Source organism: Coffea arabica, chromosome 4c (assembly GCF_036785885.1).
Source record: "Coffea arabica cultivar ET-39 chromosome 4c, Coffea Arabica ET-39 HiFi, whole genome shotgun sequence".
Taxonomy (NCBI): Eukaryota; Viridiplantae; Streptophyta; class Magnoliopsida; order Gentianales; family Rubiaceae; genus Coffea; species Coffea arabica.
In genome coordinates this window covers 6,197,065-6,216,604 of record NC_092316.1, presented here as the reverse complement: position 1 = coordinate 6,216,604, position 19,540 = coordinate 6,197,065, and the positions used below count along the sequence as shown (strand labels likewise).

At 36.9% G+C, this 19,540-nt stretch overlaps 1 protein-coding gene across 5 annotated transcripts; it reads left to right on the top strand.

Annotated features, from left to right (window-relative positions):
• Window positions 1–564: 564 nt before the first annotated feature.
• On the top strand, window positions 565–18,814 carry LOC113741392 (transcription initiation factor TFIID subunit 2). 5 transcript variants are annotated; one of them, XM_027268911.2, is made up of 26 exons: window positions 565–704; window positions 798–925; window positions 2,261–2,594; window positions 3,100–3,245; window positions 3,345–3,411; window positions 4,618–4,817; window positions 4,904–5,057; window positions 6,012–6,096; window positions 6,176–6,267; window positions 7,336–7,461; window positions 7,569–7,622; window positions 8,908–8,976; window positions 9,814–9,911; window positions 10,015–10,362; window positions 10,457–10,544; window positions 11,488–11,613; window positions 11,703–11,759; window positions 12,332–12,411; window positions 12,500–12,542; window positions 12,859–12,945; window positions 13,457–13,546; window positions 15,514–15,572; window positions 15,654–15,744; window positions 15,820–15,985; window positions 16,109–16,292; window positions 16,978–18,814. In XM_027268911.2, exons 2-26 carry the CDS (start codon window positions 810–812, stop codon window positions 18,599–18,601), a joined length of 4,584 nt encoding a protein of 1,527 aa, XP_027124712.2. In that variant the 5' UTR covers window positions 565–704; window positions 798–809; the 3' UTR covers window positions 18,602–18,814. The 5 variants fall into 5 exon arrangements, with proteins under 5 accessions (XP_027124712.2, XP_071901852.1, XP_027124715.2 ...); XM_072045751.1 differs by having other exon boundaries at window positions 667–925; XM_027268914.2 differs by lacking the exons at window positions 565–704; window positions 2,261–2,594 and having other exon boundaries at window positions 787–925.
• Window positions 18,815–19,540: the final 726 nt, after the last annotated feature.

Genomic DNA, 19,540 nt, shown 5'->3' with positions numbered 1-19,540 from the left:
ATATGTATATTGAATCAAACTTTAGGTACGATACTAGTACCAATATCGTTTGAACTCATCATCATCATCATTTAAAATGAAAAATATGCTTGCTCACCTGACATTTGTCGTAATCACAAAACTTTATAACTTCTAAAACTATGAAGCTATTTCAAATTTTTAATTTTAACATAATATGTATTTTATATATCTAAATAGATGCTAATGTGAAATAAAAGTTATTATATTTTATTATGTCAAAATAATTTTGAGAGGTAATATCAAGGTAAATTGTTGTTGGAAATATAACATGTAGGTTTAATGGTTGAAAACTAACGTAATTCTATAAACACGAACGAAATTTGTATTGCATTAAATTAAAAGCCAAATGACAGATGATACCAAAAAAAAAAAAAAAGTAAATTAAAAAATTTTTCCCCCGGTTTGGATTTTATTCTTCAGAAAGCAAAGACTGTTTATCACGAGTCAATGCACCCGTGTACAAGATCCATGAAAAATCTAGTCGCAGATTTAGTACCAAAACCAACATCTAGCCGTCCAGTAAATTATCTCCAACATTCAACGGTCAAGGTTAAATCACAGAGCCTAGGGCACAAACTTTCCACGTTGATCCAAAACACAGAGATACTCCCCTCTTCTCCTCTATAAATCCTCCCCCGTCTCTCCCACTCTTTTCAGAGCCAGCGAGAGAGATTGAATTCACAGTACTGTCTTTCTCTCTCTCTCTGAATTCATTTCTTCACTCAAATTTTTGTTCCTTTTTTTTTTTTTTTTCTGAATCCTTCCAAAATCCGTAGATAAATGCTGGCATGGCGAAGCCCAAAAAGTCTAAAAATGAAGAGCAGAAACCTGATAATTCTGAGGCAGTGGTCAAGCACCAGAAGCTTTGTTTATCAATCGATATGGAAAAGCGTCGAATCTACGGGTACTTCTTTTCTTGAACTTTCCAAATTGTATGCTCATTTGAGCGATTACTGTTTTTGTACAGTAACCAGATTTTTATTGGATGGTGATTAGACAGTAGTAAAATTTACGGTGACTGAGTTAAAGGAGCTGTTTTGAAAATTGAGAAATGTAATTAGTGAGAAAAAGTAGATTTAATTCGTAAAAAGGTTGAATTTTGTTGGTCTCAAGTTGCAGATTGTTATTGCTGAAGGTACCGGCTAAATGTGGGAGAGTTTTTAAGTTGGTAGGGATGGAAGGTGTGATAGGTTTCGAGTGCTGCCACCTTCTTATATGTTCAATTGGAAGGAAGAAATTTGCTAACTTGAGTATGTTTACGTTGGAGATCGAATGATTTGGATGGTTTGGGATATTAAACTGATTGACAAAATTTAGGTGGAGATTTTGTGTAGGAATCAGCTGTCACTAGAGTGAAAGAAAATTAGGATGGGGGGAAGCTAGTTTAGTTTCTGGCAAGGTTTAGCCAATCAATTGGCAATTAGTTCAGTCTATTAATGTAAGTTAATCAGTTTAAAATTTGTTGATGAGATCAATACCCTACCCTTACCAGAACTTGTGGAGGGAGGTGCTAAAATGTAATGAAGTAATAAAATTTCTTCTAATTAGTAATTATGGGAGCGTGAATCTTTGATACTTAAGAGTCATTTGTTGTAACGTTGAAGCTTATTGTTATTGACCAAATACAGTCGTAAAGTCATATATATTGAATCAACAGCATTAGAGTACAATGAAATTCCTTTAGATATTCTTGGAAAACAATTTTTGCTACTGTTATTACTTTTGGAAACAAGAGCGTTATTTTTTAATAGCTTGGGTGATAATCTGTAAGTAGTACTAGTGAGGGTATAGCAAAAGTATATTAACTTATAGAAACTCAATTTTAAATGTGTTGATAGTATTTACAATTTCCAAGGTTTGCAGTTGGTGTTGGATCAGTTTTTATTTTTCCCTGCCATTCTCTGTACCCAATCTAGGGTTGTTGCCATTCAGGAGTCAGCTAAATACAGAATGTGGTCTGTACATTCAACAGTGGTAGTATTCTGGGTTTGCCTTTGAAAATGAGATTCATATCTGTGGTTTACATATTCTTTTGTTGTTCTTGGGTTGAGGGTGTGCATTTTGAGTGTATTTACAATTTAACGCTCTTTACTCATTGTGGAGTTTCTTGCTGTAATTCACTTATAAGGGATGAAGAAGAGCTCTGAACCAAAATTATCATATGCCGTTAATCCTCTTTTTCATAATGCATTGTTTATTGGAAGATGACTAGGGAAATATGGTTTCTGTGATTATTCAGTTACACTGAGCTTGAAATAATCGTACCGGAGAATGGGATAGTGGGTTTGCATGCAGATAATCTGGCAATTGAGAGTGTAACAGTTGATGGAGAGCCAGCTCATTTTGAAGTTTTCCCTCATTATCTAAATCTGGATAATGGAGATAGATGGTGCTCTGTCTCAACAGCTACTTCAGCTGCTGATGCAGCAGGATCTGTTTATCTATCGTCTCTTGAAAGAGAGCTGGTTCCTAATTTGCTGATAATGTGTAGTAAGTCTGCCAAGCCAGATGGGGAACGACAAGGACCAATAGAGCTTGGCAATGAATCACAACCATCAGCTGAGAGCACTCAGGTTTATGACTAGTATTGTGAATTCCTTGGCTTGATTGTTTATGGAGATGAATTACTAAACGTGCTTTTATCATTTGAGGAGTCTATGTACTTGAATAAGTTTCATATATAGAAGCAATTGGGGACTTTCTATTGCTGTTCAATTTGCTTCTTTGAATTTTTGCTTTTTTTTTTTTTTTTTTTGGTAGATCACTTGGTAACAGACATACATGTAACTGAGTTTGTGTTGGTGACATTTCTACTGAATTACATCATTTCTTTCAAAGATGCTCTGAACAGAGAATTGGTAGTTTTTTTTTATACAAAATTGTTAATTCTGTTCCATTGCAAAATAATTGAATTATTACGTACTGAGATTTGGTAATAATGTCCAACCCTTGCAGTTGGTGGTGAAATTTAGTACCTTTTCCATTCATGCTATAAGTTGATTGTTTCCCTTGCTTTTTAATCTTATGCGATGAGGTTTACTTTCCTATGATTCCTCATGTAGGTTATGTTGAATGCAGAATTTAAAGATGGTTCGGATTGAGTATTGGGTGGAGAAAGCAGAAACAGGAATTCACTTTGACCATAATGTTCTGCACACTGATAACCAAATCAGGCGTGCCCGTTGCTGGTTCCCCTGCATGGATGACAATTTGCAGCATTGCAGGTAAGAATGCGATTCTGATTCTCTGATCCAACATATGGTTGGTAATTATTGTTGTGAAATTTCATGCTAATCATTCTATTCTTTGTGACTCTTGTCCAGCTATGATCTGGAATTTACGGTGGCTTGCAACTTTGTGGCGGTCAGCTCAGGAACTTTACTCTATCAGGTGAAGTAGAACTCTATCATTTTGTTTTATGCACAGTTATTACAAGATTCTTTTAGTTGTAGATCAGCTGATTTATTGGAGGCTCCATATTTATTGTGATTACTTCCCGTGGTATAGGCTTGAATTGATTAATGTTATCCAATTGTTCCAGAGCCTGTTGCAAACTGTTGTTTCTTATTGTAGGTATAATGTTCTTTAAGTTCAGGGTCTTATCATTAATTTTAGTTGAAACAATAATACCAGGGCTGTATTTTGCTTCTTAAAACCTGCTAACTCCCTGATTGTAAGGTTTACGGTTTGCAAATAATTCAGTAAATAGGAAGTTGGTTATCATTTGCAAGCACATAGTTTGCCACCATTAACAGCAATCAAATAACTTCAGTTCAATTTTGATAATTGAAGAAATCTAGCTGACACATGAAAATCAGTTAGTTTTCCGTGCTTTTGAACTGTTTATGACCCTGTATCAGCTCTGGGCATCAGTCTCTTAGCCTTTCTTATTATGTTAGGCTGATTTATGTATTGACTCATATGTATTTATCATGACAGTAACGATCTTTACATATTCTAATCCATGTCAGGTATAGGATTTAATTTGTGAATAGCATAAACAATGAAGAAGAGTAGAATTTTTACCATTGTTGTATTTACTTAGTTTCACTTTAACTTCTATACCTTTGGGTAACATCACTGTCTACATCATTGAGCATTCAATGTGTTGGACCTGTCTCTCTTGATATTAGGGAAATGCAATTACTTTCTGATAGCATCCCATAGCTAGGAAAACTTTTTAATTTCAGATAATTGTCACATATTTTTCCTATTCATCCAACCTAGCAACTAATTTGCTCTCTGTTGAAAGTTAGAAATGATGCCAGAGAAGGGATGAACTTCTAGTGATGCAGGGATATTGGGCACTTGATACTTTTGGTAGATTTAAGTCATGAATTTCATGCTTCATCAGATTTTGCTGCGCTAGAAAGATGATATATCTACGTGGTCATTTGACAAGATCCTTGCATGGTCGACTTGTTTACATTAATTTGCACAAGTCTACACTAGTTCTTCTGGGATTTTATGCACCAAGTTTCCTCTCTTTTTTATCGGGATTTGCTTTGAAGTGTCTTAGATGGATGACATGTAGTTTGTTTAGAGAGTTAATTTAGTTAATTTTTTTCGATTTTCCAAAATTTGTTTGCTTGGCAGGTCTTGAGCAAGGAGGACCCCCCACGGAAAACATACGTCTACAAACTAAATGTTCCTGTTGCTGCTAGATGGATATCCTTGGCAGTTGCACCTTTTGAAATTGTTCCTGATCGCCACAATGCATTGCTGTCACATATCTGTCTACCTACTAACCTGTCAAAGTTGCAGAACACTCTGGGATTTTTCCACAGTGCTTTCAGGTAGTTTTTCTTTTTTTTTGGGGTGTGTGTCATGACATGTTTTGCTTTGTTGTGTAAATCTCCTAATATTTAGTTTTTTTTAACAGCTACTATGAGGAATACCTCTCTGCCTCGTTTCCATTTGGGTGCTATGCACAAGTTTTTATTGCTCCTGAGATGGCAATATCCTCTTTGAGTCTGGGAGCCTCTATGAGCATCTTTAGTTCTCAATTGCTGTTTGATGAGAAAGTCATTGATCAGGTATGACAATATGGGACATTGAGTTGTCAACCATTAGCATTAGCAATTAGCAGACATGGCATGCCTAAATGTAGAGTTTTTGAAATTGGATGGTGTCTTATGTTTTGTGATTTTTCGGAAAGCATCAGAGTGTTGAAGCAACTGAGTGACTGTCTTGGCAAGGGACATTTGTTTTTATAAAGCGATGAAAGTTTAACAAGTGCAGATTATGCAAACTTGAAGAGAGTTGTAGAATGAAGTTGGGGCCTTTTTGTTGTTTTTGAACTATGAAGCTAAATCCTATTCATCAAAATGTTCTCTGTGTCAAAAGCATTATCAAGCCCTTTGCTGTACTTTTTGGTTGAGGATTTGATGATAATTTTGACTTGGTTGGATTATAGATCTATTTCTTGTTTCTTAATTTTAATTGGTATTTTTTGAACGTTTTCCGTAGTTCCTCCAAGGAGGTCAAATAGACAACATTGTAGTAAAATCTACATCCCTTGAGCTGGTTCGTTGTGTAAGTTGATTGATTATTACACTGAAGCAGAACTTCCAGGGGACATAAGCAAATGCTACCTGACATAGTAAAGGACTGCTTTTCCCTGATAGACAGCCTCAATTGCTATTATCAACATCCTAATAGGTTGTGAGCATTTTTATGACAATATTTGAACCACCGATTGTCTAGTTTGACCCTTTGTGGTCCTGGTTCTCTGGATTTTCTAAATCTTGTGATGTGTTTTGTGAACTGGTGGTTTGATTTGACTGATTTCTAAATCCCTAATTATACTGGATGTTGTTCGGACTTAACCTTGCTCATATGTTAATTATGAAGACAGTAAATCACATCTATTGGGTTATTAACAATCTCCCCATCAGTGTGCTTTCTTTATTGATTTTAAGTTGTGAATTATTCTTCAGAGTTCTCTATGTTGTTTTCTATATCTGCTAATGGGTCAGAATTTTAAACAGACGATTGAAACCAGGATTAAACTAGCTTATGCTCTTTCAAGACAGTGGTTTGGTGTATATATCACTCCTGAAGCACCAACTGATGGTGAGTGTGTAAATGAGTTATTTCAATAATAATGATTAGACACTTGCATTTTGATATCGTTGCTTGTGCTTACCGTCAGATTGGTTGCTGGATGGTCTTGCTGGGTTTCTGACTGACTCATTCGTTAAGCGTTTCCTGGGAAATAATGAAGCACGTTATAGGCGATATAAGGTTTGCTTTCCAATGAGAATTTCGTTTTTTACAATAGTTATTGACCTTGGCCAATATAGCAACAAATTTGTTGTGGAGTACGGTCAGTTGTTTGAAAATAGTGGATTCAATCTTGTTGTAAGGGGTCATGATGAAAATCCTTGGAAAACTAGTTAGCTGTCTACTGCAATTTCTCAGGTTCCTAAAAAAGCTGTAGGTTGTTTATTTGAATCATTTCTATTGGTTCACCAAGGAAACAGGGTATGTTGGAAATTTTAGTTAAATGTTATGGAATCGAAATAAGTGCTCATTGATTCATGTTGGGGTGTTGGAAAAAAAATTTTCTTTGACATTAATGTTATTAGTAATTTCTTGTTACTTGCTCCCTCGATGCCATTGTTAATGTCATGTTTACTTTTTTGACATCCCAAAATAAGTCTCTTTCTAGTTGTCAACACAACATTTTATTAGCTTTCCCACTTTTGCCATTTGAAAAAGTAACTTTACCTGCTTACCAATGCATTCCTCATAATTTGGAAATTTTGAATTTGAGGACAACATTGTAAATTCACCCAAATCCTCCTCATCCACCTCACAGTGGTTACATGTTCCCCTTAAAAAGTTCTTTTCCAGAAAAAACTTCTTAAATTATGGGATGGAGGGAGCTTTTTTAAGGTTTGTTTTAATTCGCAACAGAAACATCCTTTTTCTGAAAGATATTAGTTGTTCAAATTGGGTGCCTGATTTTATTTGACGTATTATTTTTAAGGTGCTTGATGAGAAATAGATCACTAAACAAGTTGTTGACATTCACAAGGCCTTGTTATACAAATAGATTCTGAAGGTGAATGTTGCTTTAGGAGGGTATTTGGCGTCTTATGAGGAACAATTTTTTGTACTCTAGCCTTAAAGTGAAGATAGAAAGCCAAGGAGACCAACTCTTCATGCTTGTTGCTTAAGAATAGCTCAAATCAGCTTATAGCTTATTTTAGGTATATGGTCCCATACTAGCTTCTGACCATGAGGTGTTGGCTGTAAGGTATAGTTTTCCATGTCGATCTAATATTGTCCTTTTTGCTTGACTTGCAGGCCAATTGTGCTGTCTGTGGGGCGGATGATAGTGGTGCAACTGCCTTATGCTCATCAGCTTCTTCAAAAGATCTGTATGGAACTCAGTGCTTTGGTTTCTATGGAAAAATAAGATCATGGAAGTCTGTGAGTTGTTATCTGCCATGATACTTTTAGTTTTTTAGAATAAATTGCACTTGTTCTTCTGTTTCTAGCATCCCCATGTCTTGACGTATTATGTCTTCATGTTACAGGTTGCGGTCCTTCAAATGTTGGAAAAGCAAATGGGTCCCGAGTCTTTTCGAAAAGTAAGAATGTATACATCATTGTGATATATGTCTACTTTTGACTTTGTTCATGCTGAAAGAACTTCTTTTTTTTTTTTGCGCTACCCTTCTGGTAGCATCAATGATTTGCCATGCTTGAATTTTAGAAACTAATTGAGATTAAAGGTTGGTTCTTGGTGCTAATCCCTGAAGTATGTGCTTTATTTTATTATGCAAGTTTTTTTATGGGTAGGCTAAGTGGAATATTAATGCCTTCTGCGCAGCAATTTCCTCTTTCTGATAAGACTGCTTTTTGTGTGGCTTGATAGTCTAGTTTTCTTTGGTCTTTTTCACAATATAGTAATTCATCATATTCTTTTAGTCATTTAGAATTTTTTGTTATATTTGTTAAAAATATATATAATTGGACTTTCAAGTCTAGTGTGTGGAAAGGATGGATATAACCTGTTGAAGCTTGTAGTGTGTTTGAGGCTGAATGTGCTACAATTGTTAAAAAAAAATTGACAGTACAAAAAATCAGTGGACAATTTCTCGTCATTTTTCAGATGAGGTTTTATATGCTCACCTTTATGAAGCTTGAACCAATCATGCATGAAAGAAAATTTTTGATAGTGAATGTTGTTAGTTATGGCTTTTGATTGTAAGAAAAGGAAGGCATTCGTCAATTAAATACATTCTTTTTAAATTACAAGAGCTCCTCCTCCCACCTTTTTTTTTGGGGGTTGGGGGGGGGGGGTGGGGTGAAGACCTGTGATAAAATATGTTGAACATTCTGGTTGCATTCTGATTTTCCCCAGCAAGGACAAAAGCTTTGTGTAGGGCCATAGTTTTTGTGTCATATAGTGGTTTCTTGTCTCTGTCTCCGCTGGTGCACTGTTTTCTTGGATGCTATCTGGGTGAGTTTTAATTCCTTGATGTGTGGTTGTAAATAAGGTGCTGAGGAGATTGTGGGGAAAACTTATCAAACGTTCTTCAATCAATTCTTATGTTGCACAATTTTTTGTGGTTCTTTATTGTAGTTTTCACTTCTGGAGGTGGGTGATAGGTGCCTCATATCTTTTATTTCTTCTATTTATAAAGTAGTTATCACATCGATGCTGAAAATATGCCACAAAAACAAGTATTTAACATGCAATATGCATGACAGCTGCTTTGTTGCTAGCTTGATTGATTTTGCTTATAATATCATAATTTGATCTTCTCATTTTTAACTGCTGATATACTTGCTTGTTAATTTGTTGGTTGAGCTGTATCAACTTGCCAAATATTGTTTTTTACTTACATGATCAAATCTTTGTATTTGTAGATTCTTCAAGTAATAGTTGTCCGTGCTCAAGATACAAGTCGTCCTTTGAGAACTCTCAGCACTAAGGAGGTATTCGTAATTATACCACAGTACCTAACCTATGTTATGCTTGATTATGATTTTCCAAATCTTCGACTTCCATATGGGAGATGCCAAAATAGACAATGTTTAGAGTTGAAGAAAAAGTTATTTGCCCCATCAGGGGAGGAAATAAAGGTAATTTGAGTGGAGGAGAAGAGGTTGATTGTAGGGCTTAGCAAGAAAGACCAAACGTGGTTGTATTAGTATTTACTAATTAGCGGGGACTTGGATTAAAAATAAAGGTAGCTGGTGGTTTTTGGTGTTGTTTTATTCTATTTCTTTCCCGTCCGATGAGTTCTCTCTCTCTCTCTCTGTCTCAAATTTCTGCTTTATACTCTTATTGCTGGGGTGAGCACTAGATTTTTTTTCTTTTTTAAATTTTGGACAGTGTTTTGATGGTATATGTATTTCTGAATTTCCTTGTCGTTGCCTCATTGGATATTGTACTTCTGCTTTTAATTTGTAGTGCATCCATTTGAAATTCCTCCTTATCTTATTCAAAGACAGTCAAAGTTCTTCCTTTTACTATGTGTCACATCCTACTCCAGCAGGACTGCTGATGCAACCAGATCCGTCAAATACATCTTGGTTTGGCTTTTTGTTGTGCTGGTAGAAGTTAGATCACAAATATATTGTATTCCAGATATTTCTGTCAATTTGGTGTGGAACGAGTTAGGGTCTGAAAATCTGATAGTAGCGTAACAAAAGACATTAATGCTCCTTTGACAAATGTTCTGGCAGAATTTGTCTGATTCTTTGATAGTTTTGGTGGTTCTTCACTGATTATTCTAGAGTTGATGTCTTTCTTTCCAACGTGTAATGCAGTTTCGACACTTTGCAAACAAAGTTGGTAATCTTGAGCGTCCATTTCTTAAGGAGTTCTTTCCTCGTTGGGTTGGATCTTGTGGCTGTCCAGTGCTTAAGTATGAATTTTATGGTTCAAATTTTATTTTCTACATCTTTGATGTTGCTTGTATTTGATGATGCCTCCATTTGATATTTGTCCTCCTATTGTGCCATGGAAAGGATGGGATTCTCATATAACAAAAGGAAGAATATGATTGAATTGGCTGTACTGAGGGGGTGTACAGCTAGGCCAGATCCAACTGCAGCGCTTTTTAATGCAAATCCTGATTCTGAAAAAAGAGAGGGTGATGTTGGATGGCCTGGCATGATGAGCATACGAGTCCATGAGCTTGATGGTATGTATGACCATCCGATTCTACCAATGGCTGGAGATTCCTGGCAGCTGCTTGAGATACAGTGTCACTCAAAACTTGCTGCTAAACGCTTTCAAAAACCTAGAAAGGGTTTGAAACCAGATGGTTCTGATGATAATGGTGACTCTGTGCCAGCTTTAGATACACGTTCAAAGTATGTTACTTTGGATGATGGCATACATTATTATGTTAAACATGATAGCATTCTGTGTTGCCATGTCTCAAATGGTTATTGCTGTGCTACGCAGTTCAGATTCACCCCTTTTGTGGCTGAGGGCTGATCCAGAAATGGAATATCTCGCTGAGATTCACTTTAATCAACCTGTACAAATGTGGGTAAGTTTGGAGCGATCATCTTTATTAGTTGCTCTTTTACTGATTAATATGTTCCATACTGGTGAATTAGCAACATTCTGAAAGCAATTTTAGTTTTGTTTTGATGTTGGATATTTTTAGGATTGTGTCTACCATGGAATTTGTGTGTTCTTGAGGTGTTTGGTCAATATTTTGAATTAAAATAGGGGAAAAATATTCTTTTACTTTTCACTTTTAAGTTTTTAAGGTTCTTATTTTATCTCTCATTTGTTGGTTTCTTGTAGTTCTTTGTAGAGTATGAGTTTTTTTTTTTGGGCTTTTTTTTCACGGTTTGAGATGTCATTCAACTATTCCCTCATTGGTTGATCTTTGTGCAGCAGCAGTTGTATGCTTTGTCTTCAGTTCTTTCCAATAAGATAGTTTTGACATTATGAAGTTGGCAGTTGGATTTCAATCCTCATAATGAAGACATTCTGATGTTGTTCTATAACTCCATTATTTTCTTACAAAGTACCAAGTTTGTCATCTTCTATGATTCTTGATACTCTTTTTCTAATGGCAATCAGCAAACTTATCTTTTGAGCAATTAAATTTAAAAATTTGTTGGTTGTCCATTGAGACATTACCTACCTTTTTATTTTTGTCAAGTAATTAGCTTTCTTTTAATTTTCTGTGTGAATGCGATCTTTATACTCCCGACATGATTGGTGTGTATTGTTACACGTGTCAAAACATGATATACGTGTATTACACATGCATCAATAATACCGGCTCAGTCTAACCTTATGTTTACTATTGCAATTATAGATGCTTCTTTCAAGAATTTTGTGTTTCATTCACTGTGCTGGGGTTCAGACTGGGAGATTGCACATTTTGTTTCCCGAGGCTTGAACTTCCTGAAGGATGAATGCTCCTTACTCATTTTATGCTTATATTAGTAAACTAAATGTGCTCTCTTTTTCAGGTAAATCAACTGGAGAAGGACAAAGATGTTGTTGCACAGGCACAAGCAATAGCTATGTTGGAGGCATTGCCACAACAGTCCTTCTCTATTATCAATGCTTTGAATAATTTTCTTACTGACACAAAGGTTCTCTTCTGCTTCCCTTTGATAATCCCCCATTCTTTGTACACCCTTCTTTGTTCCATGAACTTGAAATTCTTCATTTTACTTTCAAGGCTTTCTGGAGAATCCGGATTGAGGCGGCATTCGCATTGGCTATGACTGCTTCTGAGGTATTTTGTTTGCCCTCTTCTTTTTGCATCAAAATTGGAATGCTTTTTTTTTTTTAAACTGAGACAAAATTCATGTCTTCTGCGTTTAAATATCAAAGCATGTTTTAAAGGTCCAATCTCAATATTGCTTTGTCCGGTCTGTTTGGTATTTCAAGTGAAGTTTCCTTTTTGTGGTCGGAAATCTGTCTCAGTAAATTTTCTTTAATTTGAACAAACAAGTTTTCTCTGCCAAGATCTAATAACTTTATGAAAAGCACTCATTTGTGATTACAACATCCATCTGGGCCCAGGTTCTTCCAATCCACGCGGTGAATAAAAAACTTTGGTGTTTGTTTATTTGCCATGGTAGATTCTTTAAATTTGTGTGTCCTCATTTGGGCAAAAGAGATAATTTTGTAAATAAATTAAAGGCCTTGGGTTGATACAAATTCTATGGTCGGTTCAGTCCTGGGAACTCATATATGTTCCTATTCATATATTATAGGTTCTCTATCTTCTAGTTTACATTCTTTTGCTTTTCTGACAAGTGGTACGCATTGTCATATTGATGTGCTGTTATTGGGTATAAATAGGAAACGGATTGGGCTGGCTTACTCCATCTGATTAAATTTTATAAAAGCAGGAGATTCGACCCTGATATTGGACTCCCCAAGTGAGCCTCTTGCAATTCATGCTTTTAGTTCTATTCAGCATTGCAGGAATCACTATAGCTCAGGCTTATGCTTTTCATTGCATTGCAGGCCAAATGATTTTCATGATTTTCAGGAGTACTTTGTACTTGAGGTAATGATATGAGGTAGGATGTGATTTGTGTATGATTGTCTCAGTGCTATTTAAATTCTTATATATAACATGGTGATAAATGAGTCTGGTTGTGTCTAAGGGAATTTTCATGATAACAAACTTAACCCAACTTTCGATATTTTTAAATGTGTTCTTTGTCTTTGGTTCTCGGGCTTTTTCATAGTTGGTCTGAGTATTCATAGTCTATATCATGACTAATGTGTGACTGCAAGTCATCTGTCCCTTTTTGTAACTTCAACTGGATTTACTTAATATCTGGACTTGACTTGTGTTTCATACTTTTGTGTCCTATCAGGTTATTCCATTAGCAATAGCTACGGTCAGGACAGCAGATAAGAAAAGTCCCAGAGAAGCTGTGGAATTCATTTTGCAGCTTTTGAAGGTAAAAACCTCTTTCATAATTATAAGATATGGTCATCTGATGGGTGAGGTGGTTGTGGCCATCATGCTAGAATGTAAATTGCGCTCTGGGTAATCTCTTTTTCTACGAAATCCTTAGATAGTATGCAACGTAATGCTGGAGAACTGCTATAAATGTTACTTGACTGCTATAACCACTTTCCTGGGCTGGACGCTATTCTGTATTAAATCAGTAGTGATCAATTTGTTTATGAAGTTTCACATATAGGAGGATGTATCTATCTGAAATTATGAGACATTGTTGATGTCTTGCTGCTTGTACTTGAGATATACTAGATTGCTCGTGTTGCTATATGTCATGTTTTGTTGGGATTCTAGGTGTCTGATACTTGTCATATCTTTACATGTAAGGGGGATCTATTTTTTCCTACTCCATTCTTTGATTCCTTGCTTAGTTATTTTGAAATTTTCTTTGCATCATGTGCATATTCTTTTTCTGTTTTTCCCTTTTTCTAATTTTCGTTTCTGCACAGTACAACGACAACAATGGGAATTTCTACTCTGATGTCTTTTGGCTTGCTGCATTGGTTCAGTCCATTGGCGAACTTGAATTTGGGCAACAGGTGCTCGTATCTTTTTTGTGGTTGTCTGTAGTTTTTCAGTTGTTTTTTTTTTCGATTGATGGATTGTACATGTGATCCGTATGTTTTTTCCTTATAGATATGGGCCCTGTTTATGCTTGTTTCTGCCAATTATTTGCTCTAGACATAAGTGTGTGTATTAATTTATTTGTTGCTCTCATATTAATTGCAAGTTCTTGTGCTTTAAGTTATTTAGGTAGTTGAATTTACGATCTAGCTGCCTATTTGCTCCTGTGGACATTGCTTTTATTAGACACGATATGGGTTATATTTGATAGGTAGTAGTGTGGAAACACTTCATTATAGTTGTATGATGAGGTCTCAGATGAAGCACTTTGCAGATTTGTGATTTACAGGGTAAAATATTGTGCTGTACTAAAAAAGATGGTTCCAATCTGGAAACCAAACCTGACTGGATTTGACAGATTTAAATCTTTTTCTACTGAGGAAATATCTCCGATTCGAGGCATGACTGGATACTGATATAATTGTACTCTTTGTCCAGCTTGGATAATACTGCCTCAGTGAACAAAATGCATTACAATGTGTACCTGTGGATTTGATCTAAGTGAAGATTACTAACTCTGCTGTTTACTTAAAAGATCATTCCCCTGCCAACTTCTAGGACACTTGAGACAGTTATATTTGCTTTCCACCTTATTTGGTTTTCCCCTCATTCTCTTTTCTAACTTGAAGTACAAGATGATATTTCTACAAGGCTTTAGTATATTTTAGGCGTACTGTTACTACGCTGAAACCTGATTACTCATGCACTTTGACAGTGTTACTGGTAGGCTTATTTCCAATGCAGATGATCAAATATAAGTAAAAACTCTAGAATCTTGGGGCTGAGCAAACTATTAGAAGCTCTACCTCTATTGGGCCCGGAAAAAGCTTATTATACTTTTGGTATTAAGATCTCAGATTTTGTGATCTAGATGTGTGAAAGTGTAAAGGTGACAATTTACAGCATGAACTTGACTCTTCTTCTATTTGATTAGTTCCTGTTAGCAGTGATGGAACAATAACCAAATTGAGCTCTAACTTGACTTTAAGATCTTTGAGAAATCACTGTGCAGTGGAATGCATAACTGTGGTTATAGCATCACCTTCTTGGGGACCCAGAGAATTGACTGCTTCACACCATATGCTAAGCTTTGTTGGTTGAGTTGCCTGTTCTTGAAGATATTATTGCTTGGTTTTGCTTATTTAATCTAATTTCTTGATGCATTATTCAGGGATATAGTAGTGAAATGTGCAGAAAGCATGAGGTCTACTGCACCTCTGTTTAATTGGCAAAGAATCAATTGAAGTTCAAAAAATTGCACCTAAATAAGTTAGCTGGGAAATAAAGTAAACAATCTCATAATTCTAAAAGTAATTGGATTGATGAAGCAGTATATTTCATCTTTACTGCGTGTGCTCTTTCAATGGTAATTTTCTCATATTTGTATATGCTAGTTTTGCTAGATTTACTACTAAGCTCTTTTTCCTCTTTTGGTTGACCAAGTGGTTCTGTGCTTTAATTCCAGAGATTAACCTGGTTAGGTAAACTATAAAATTTATTTCAGCTCCTATGTTATTTTATGTGAAGGCCCAGCATTGGTTTTCTTCAAGCATGTTGGTTATGATGAATGACTACATTGAAGATTCTGTTCGACCTTGTTTGTCTGTTAAATTTTTGAAAAGTGAAAGCAAATTCCAATTAATCTTTTACAGTTAAATATTTGGTGTATGTGAATTTGTGGCAGACTCTGATCTACTTGTTCTCCTTTGAAGGCCTGCCATTGATTTTCATCATCTTGAATTATGCTATCAGTGTAGATGTGAATGACTACATTGAAGATTCTGTTTGACCTTGTTTGTCTGTTGAAGGTTTTTTGAAACATGATAGCAAATTCCAATTTATCTTTTATGGTTTAATATTTGTGTTTGTGAATTCGTGGCAGACTATAATCTACTTGTCCTCCCTTCTCAAGCGCCTCGACCGACTTTTGCACTTCGACAGGTGCCTTAACTCACTGAATACTGGATATAATCCTTTATATGACTCTGGGCTTCTCATTTGCTATGGAAAATGAATATACAGGCTAATGCCAAGCTACAATGGAATTTTGACTATCAGTTGTATTCGATCATTGACTCAAATTGCAATCAAGCTTTCAGAATTTGTTCCTCTTGTAAGTATTTTCCATTCTGATGTATATTTACTCTACAAACTAGTTATTCTTATGTTGAAATGCTGATTATTGCAGGATCGCGTAATTGAACTAATTCAGCCATTCCGTACTTTTAAGGCTGTATGGCAAGTTCGTGTTGAAGCAGGTAGAGCACTCCTTGATCTTGAGTTTCAGTCTGCTGGCATTGATGCAGCATTGACGTTGTTCATAAAATATTTGAATGAAGAATCGTCTTTAAGAGGTTTGTATTCTTTCTAATGTTTCAAGGTCCATTTGATTATTCAGTTTAGGATGTAGTGATAGTTGTTTATTCTTTTAGAAAATAAATGCATAATAGACCAAAATTTCTGATCTTACATCACAGGACAAGTAAAGCTAGGTGTTCATGCTTTGCGATTATGCCAGATGAGAACTGGATCTGATCCTGACAATGATGTAAAGAGTGATACTCTTGTGGCTTTGCTTCGCTTGCTTGAGAGCCCCATGTCATTCAACAATATTACCCTTCGTCATCACTTTTTCTGCATTTTGCAAGTCTTAGCTCGAAGGTTCGTATGCCTCATCCTTGTATATCCTTTATTATTACTTGTTGAACTATAAGCAATTAGTACATTACAGCAGGTAATATTTTCCCATTCATCTTTTCTGAGCTTAGCAGATGAAATCTTGCCATAATGTGTCCCAATATCTCTGACATGCAGTTCGATGTGTTTAAGCCTTTCCAGATTATGGGACTTTTGGAGTACGTTTATTTTATGTAGATATCTGCAAAAAAATACATCTCAATGACTACCTTTTTTTTTTGGTGGGAAAATGCCATCTAATTATGTAGAAATTTTCCTTAGTTGGAGACACATAATGAAGGTGTGATGCTGATTATGCCCCATTGAATCTTAGAGAGACAAATGATATGCACTTGTCATTAGAGCTTATTGTATGGTCTGGAAAAAGGAGAATTCTTTGTTCATCTCAATAGCAGATGATAAGCATTCAATTGGATAAATGGATCTCCTTAGGTATTTAACTGAGAGTGGTCTCCCTTTTCTTTTACTGGATAAATATGAGTAGCCTGGTCATCAGAACTTGGTAATTTTTATAACGCTAAGATGATGTTATTCTTGGATATGCTGCATTCTTGCTATCTGGTTGCTCGCTCTCTGTTTGAGGAAGAAAAATAGGTTACGTCATCAGCTGCTGCAAATTTATGCCTGTTTCTGTTCATCACTCTTTTAGGGCACCTACCCTTTTTGGGGCACCAAGGGATGAGACGCTGAGAATGGGGCATGCAGAAACTTGCAGTGAACTTAAGAACATTTTTGCTGCTCTTGTCAAACAGTCTAAGCCTCCAGAACCCTCTCTGGAGGCTCTTGACCTTGAACGTGATGGTGATGGTGATGGTTCGGTATTTCCTGAGGCTTCCCAGGCACGCGATGTTCTCTCCAATGGTCATGCTTTGACAAAGGCTATTAATATTGCTGAACCTGATGGTCTGCTGGTTCCTGAAGCTAATAGAGAAGCAGATACTCATCTTGGAGACAATGAGCAGCGGAATCGAGTGGCTGAACTTGGAGAAAGTGATCTTTTCCTGCCAGAACCTGCAAAAGAACTGCAGGCTCTCTCTGGAAGTGATGAGCAATCAAAGCCAGTGATTGACCAAGCAAATGAGAACATGGTCATTGCCAAGGCTGTTGACCCACCACATGGGAACATGGTCATTGCCGAGGCCATTGACCAACTGCGTGAGAGCATCGTCATGACTGAGGCTGCTAAAGGCGCAGAAACACCATCAAACAGTCGTGAACAAATGAAGCCAGTTGCTGAACTTTTGCACGATAATTTAGTTGTTGCTGAAGCTTCCAAAGAGAATGATACTGTTTCCAATGGTCTTGAGCGGAAGAAGCCAGTGTTCCGGTTTAAGGTCAAACATTCTGCTGCCTCAAGCCGGGCAGAGGATCCTGATAATGCAATTCTTGAAAGGTCTCAAGATGGGCATGCTGATGCTGAAAGAGGTGCAAGCAGTTCTGTCTCTGTTGACGCACCTCAAAAAATTGTTGCTGAGACATTTAGCACAGGTAATCAGAACCTTGAGGATGTGAATTCGAGCCATGATGTGGGGTCTCGAGTAACTGCTAGCATAGGCAGTGCCAAACTTGCAGCTGATGACGTGAAGGAACTGCAGTGCACTGCTGATTCAAGCAAAGTTTATGTGGTATCACCACCAGGCGATCACATATCTACGAGCATTGTGAAAGATGATCATTTAGAGATGATGATCAGTAACAAATATGCAAGTTTAAAATCTCTGACTGTGAATGGACCCGGTCCCGAGACCAGTTCTTTGGTCAAAGAGAGGGACAAGATAAAAGATAAGAAGCAACACAAGGAAAAGAAGAAGCGGAAACGGGATGAGCAGAAAGGTCACCGAAATGACCCAGAACACTTGGAGCGGAAGCGTCTAAAGAAGGAGAAGAAGCGGAAGGAAAAGGAGTTGTCAAAGCTCATGAGTGATGAGGCGAAGGCATCCTCTTCAGTTGAATTGCAGAGGAAGAAAGGGATTCCAACGGGGATTAGTAGGGATGAGCAAGCTAGTCAAGTGGAGCACGAGAGAACTAATTATGATAGCGAAACTAGGTCAGGTGCAACTGGCGGGGAGGGAAAGGCACCTCCAGTGGGTTCGTATAGGAAGAAGGATGATCCTGGATCTGGGGCAAGTGCGCAACCGAACCCACCAGGTGAGACGAGTGGAGCAAAGGTGGTAATAAAGCCATTGGATAGCAGTGTAAATGCAACCCAAAGTAGTTCTTCGCATAGACTAAAAATTAAAATAAAGAAACGGACGCTTGAAAAACCATCATGAATGTAATCTAGTGTGAAAATGAAAAAGCTATTTTTTGTACTTTTTCTTCCTCCCGTGTAGCATGGGAGCAGGCAGGGCCCTGATTACATGAAGCCCCCATCTGGCTTATACTATATTCTATTCTCATCCCGTGATTATTGACGATTGTAGCTTCCGCTCTCCATGCAACATCTTAATTGCTTGGGAAACTATATATGTAATTATTATTGGTCAGAGTGTCTATTCAATGCTAGATAAGTTGTGCGGGGGCTAGGGCCGCAAGATGGCGCATTAATTCAGCTGATAATGCAGCCAGACATACTACAATAGTGTACAATAATACCTACCATATATTTATAAGTACATGTTTTCGCATGCTTCCAGTTCCAGCCGCTGCATTTGCTCACCCTTTTCAAGTGCAGTACGAACATGTCCATTATTTACTACTAGTCCATCATCAAAGGCGCGTGTCACAAGTACGCGGATCGGGACTGAAAAGGTTGGGGGCCCTATTTCCATGCTTCAGCTGCTTATCCGCCTTCCTTTCTCGAACTACATTTGGAATGCGGGCGAGGACATAAAACAAAAGCGTGCTGCTGGCTGTGCAGAGAAGTCTCCTACGTCCGAGCAAGGTTTCACGTTTGCACCAATGTGGCTGGCGTGTACCTAACCTTTGATGAGAAGATGGTAAAATTATGGGTTATGGTTTCAAGGTTGAACTTTTATTTCTCGCAGCAGAAGTACTTTTTGAAAAAGCTTGAAACTTTTGTGTAACAAAAAGAGACGGACCAGAAAGAGCTTGCCTTCCTTTAGTAATTTCTCTCTCTCTCTTTTTTTTTTTTTTTTTTTTGTCCGATACACAAAAGGCGTGGTAAATTGAAGAAAGAGTTTAAGAGGTGGCTGTGGCTTGCGGGACTCTACTTAGTGTAGCAGAAAGATCCAGTAGGATTTTGCCAGGCA

Bases quoted from the DNA above. Each gene is read 5' to 3' on its own strand.
- LOC113741392 (XM_027268911.2), top strand. From the start codon at position 810: ATGGCGAAGCCCAAAAAGTCTAAAAATGAAGAGCAGAAACCTGATAAT. The intron at 3,246-3,344 runs GTAAGAATGCGA...ACTCTTGTCCAG, and splicing joins GACAATTTGCAGCATTGCAG to CTATGATCTGGAATTTACGG. The intron at 4,818-4,903 runs GTAGTTTTTCTT...TTTTTTTAACAG, and splicing joins TTTTTCCACAGTGCTTTCAG to CTACTATGAGGAATACCTCT.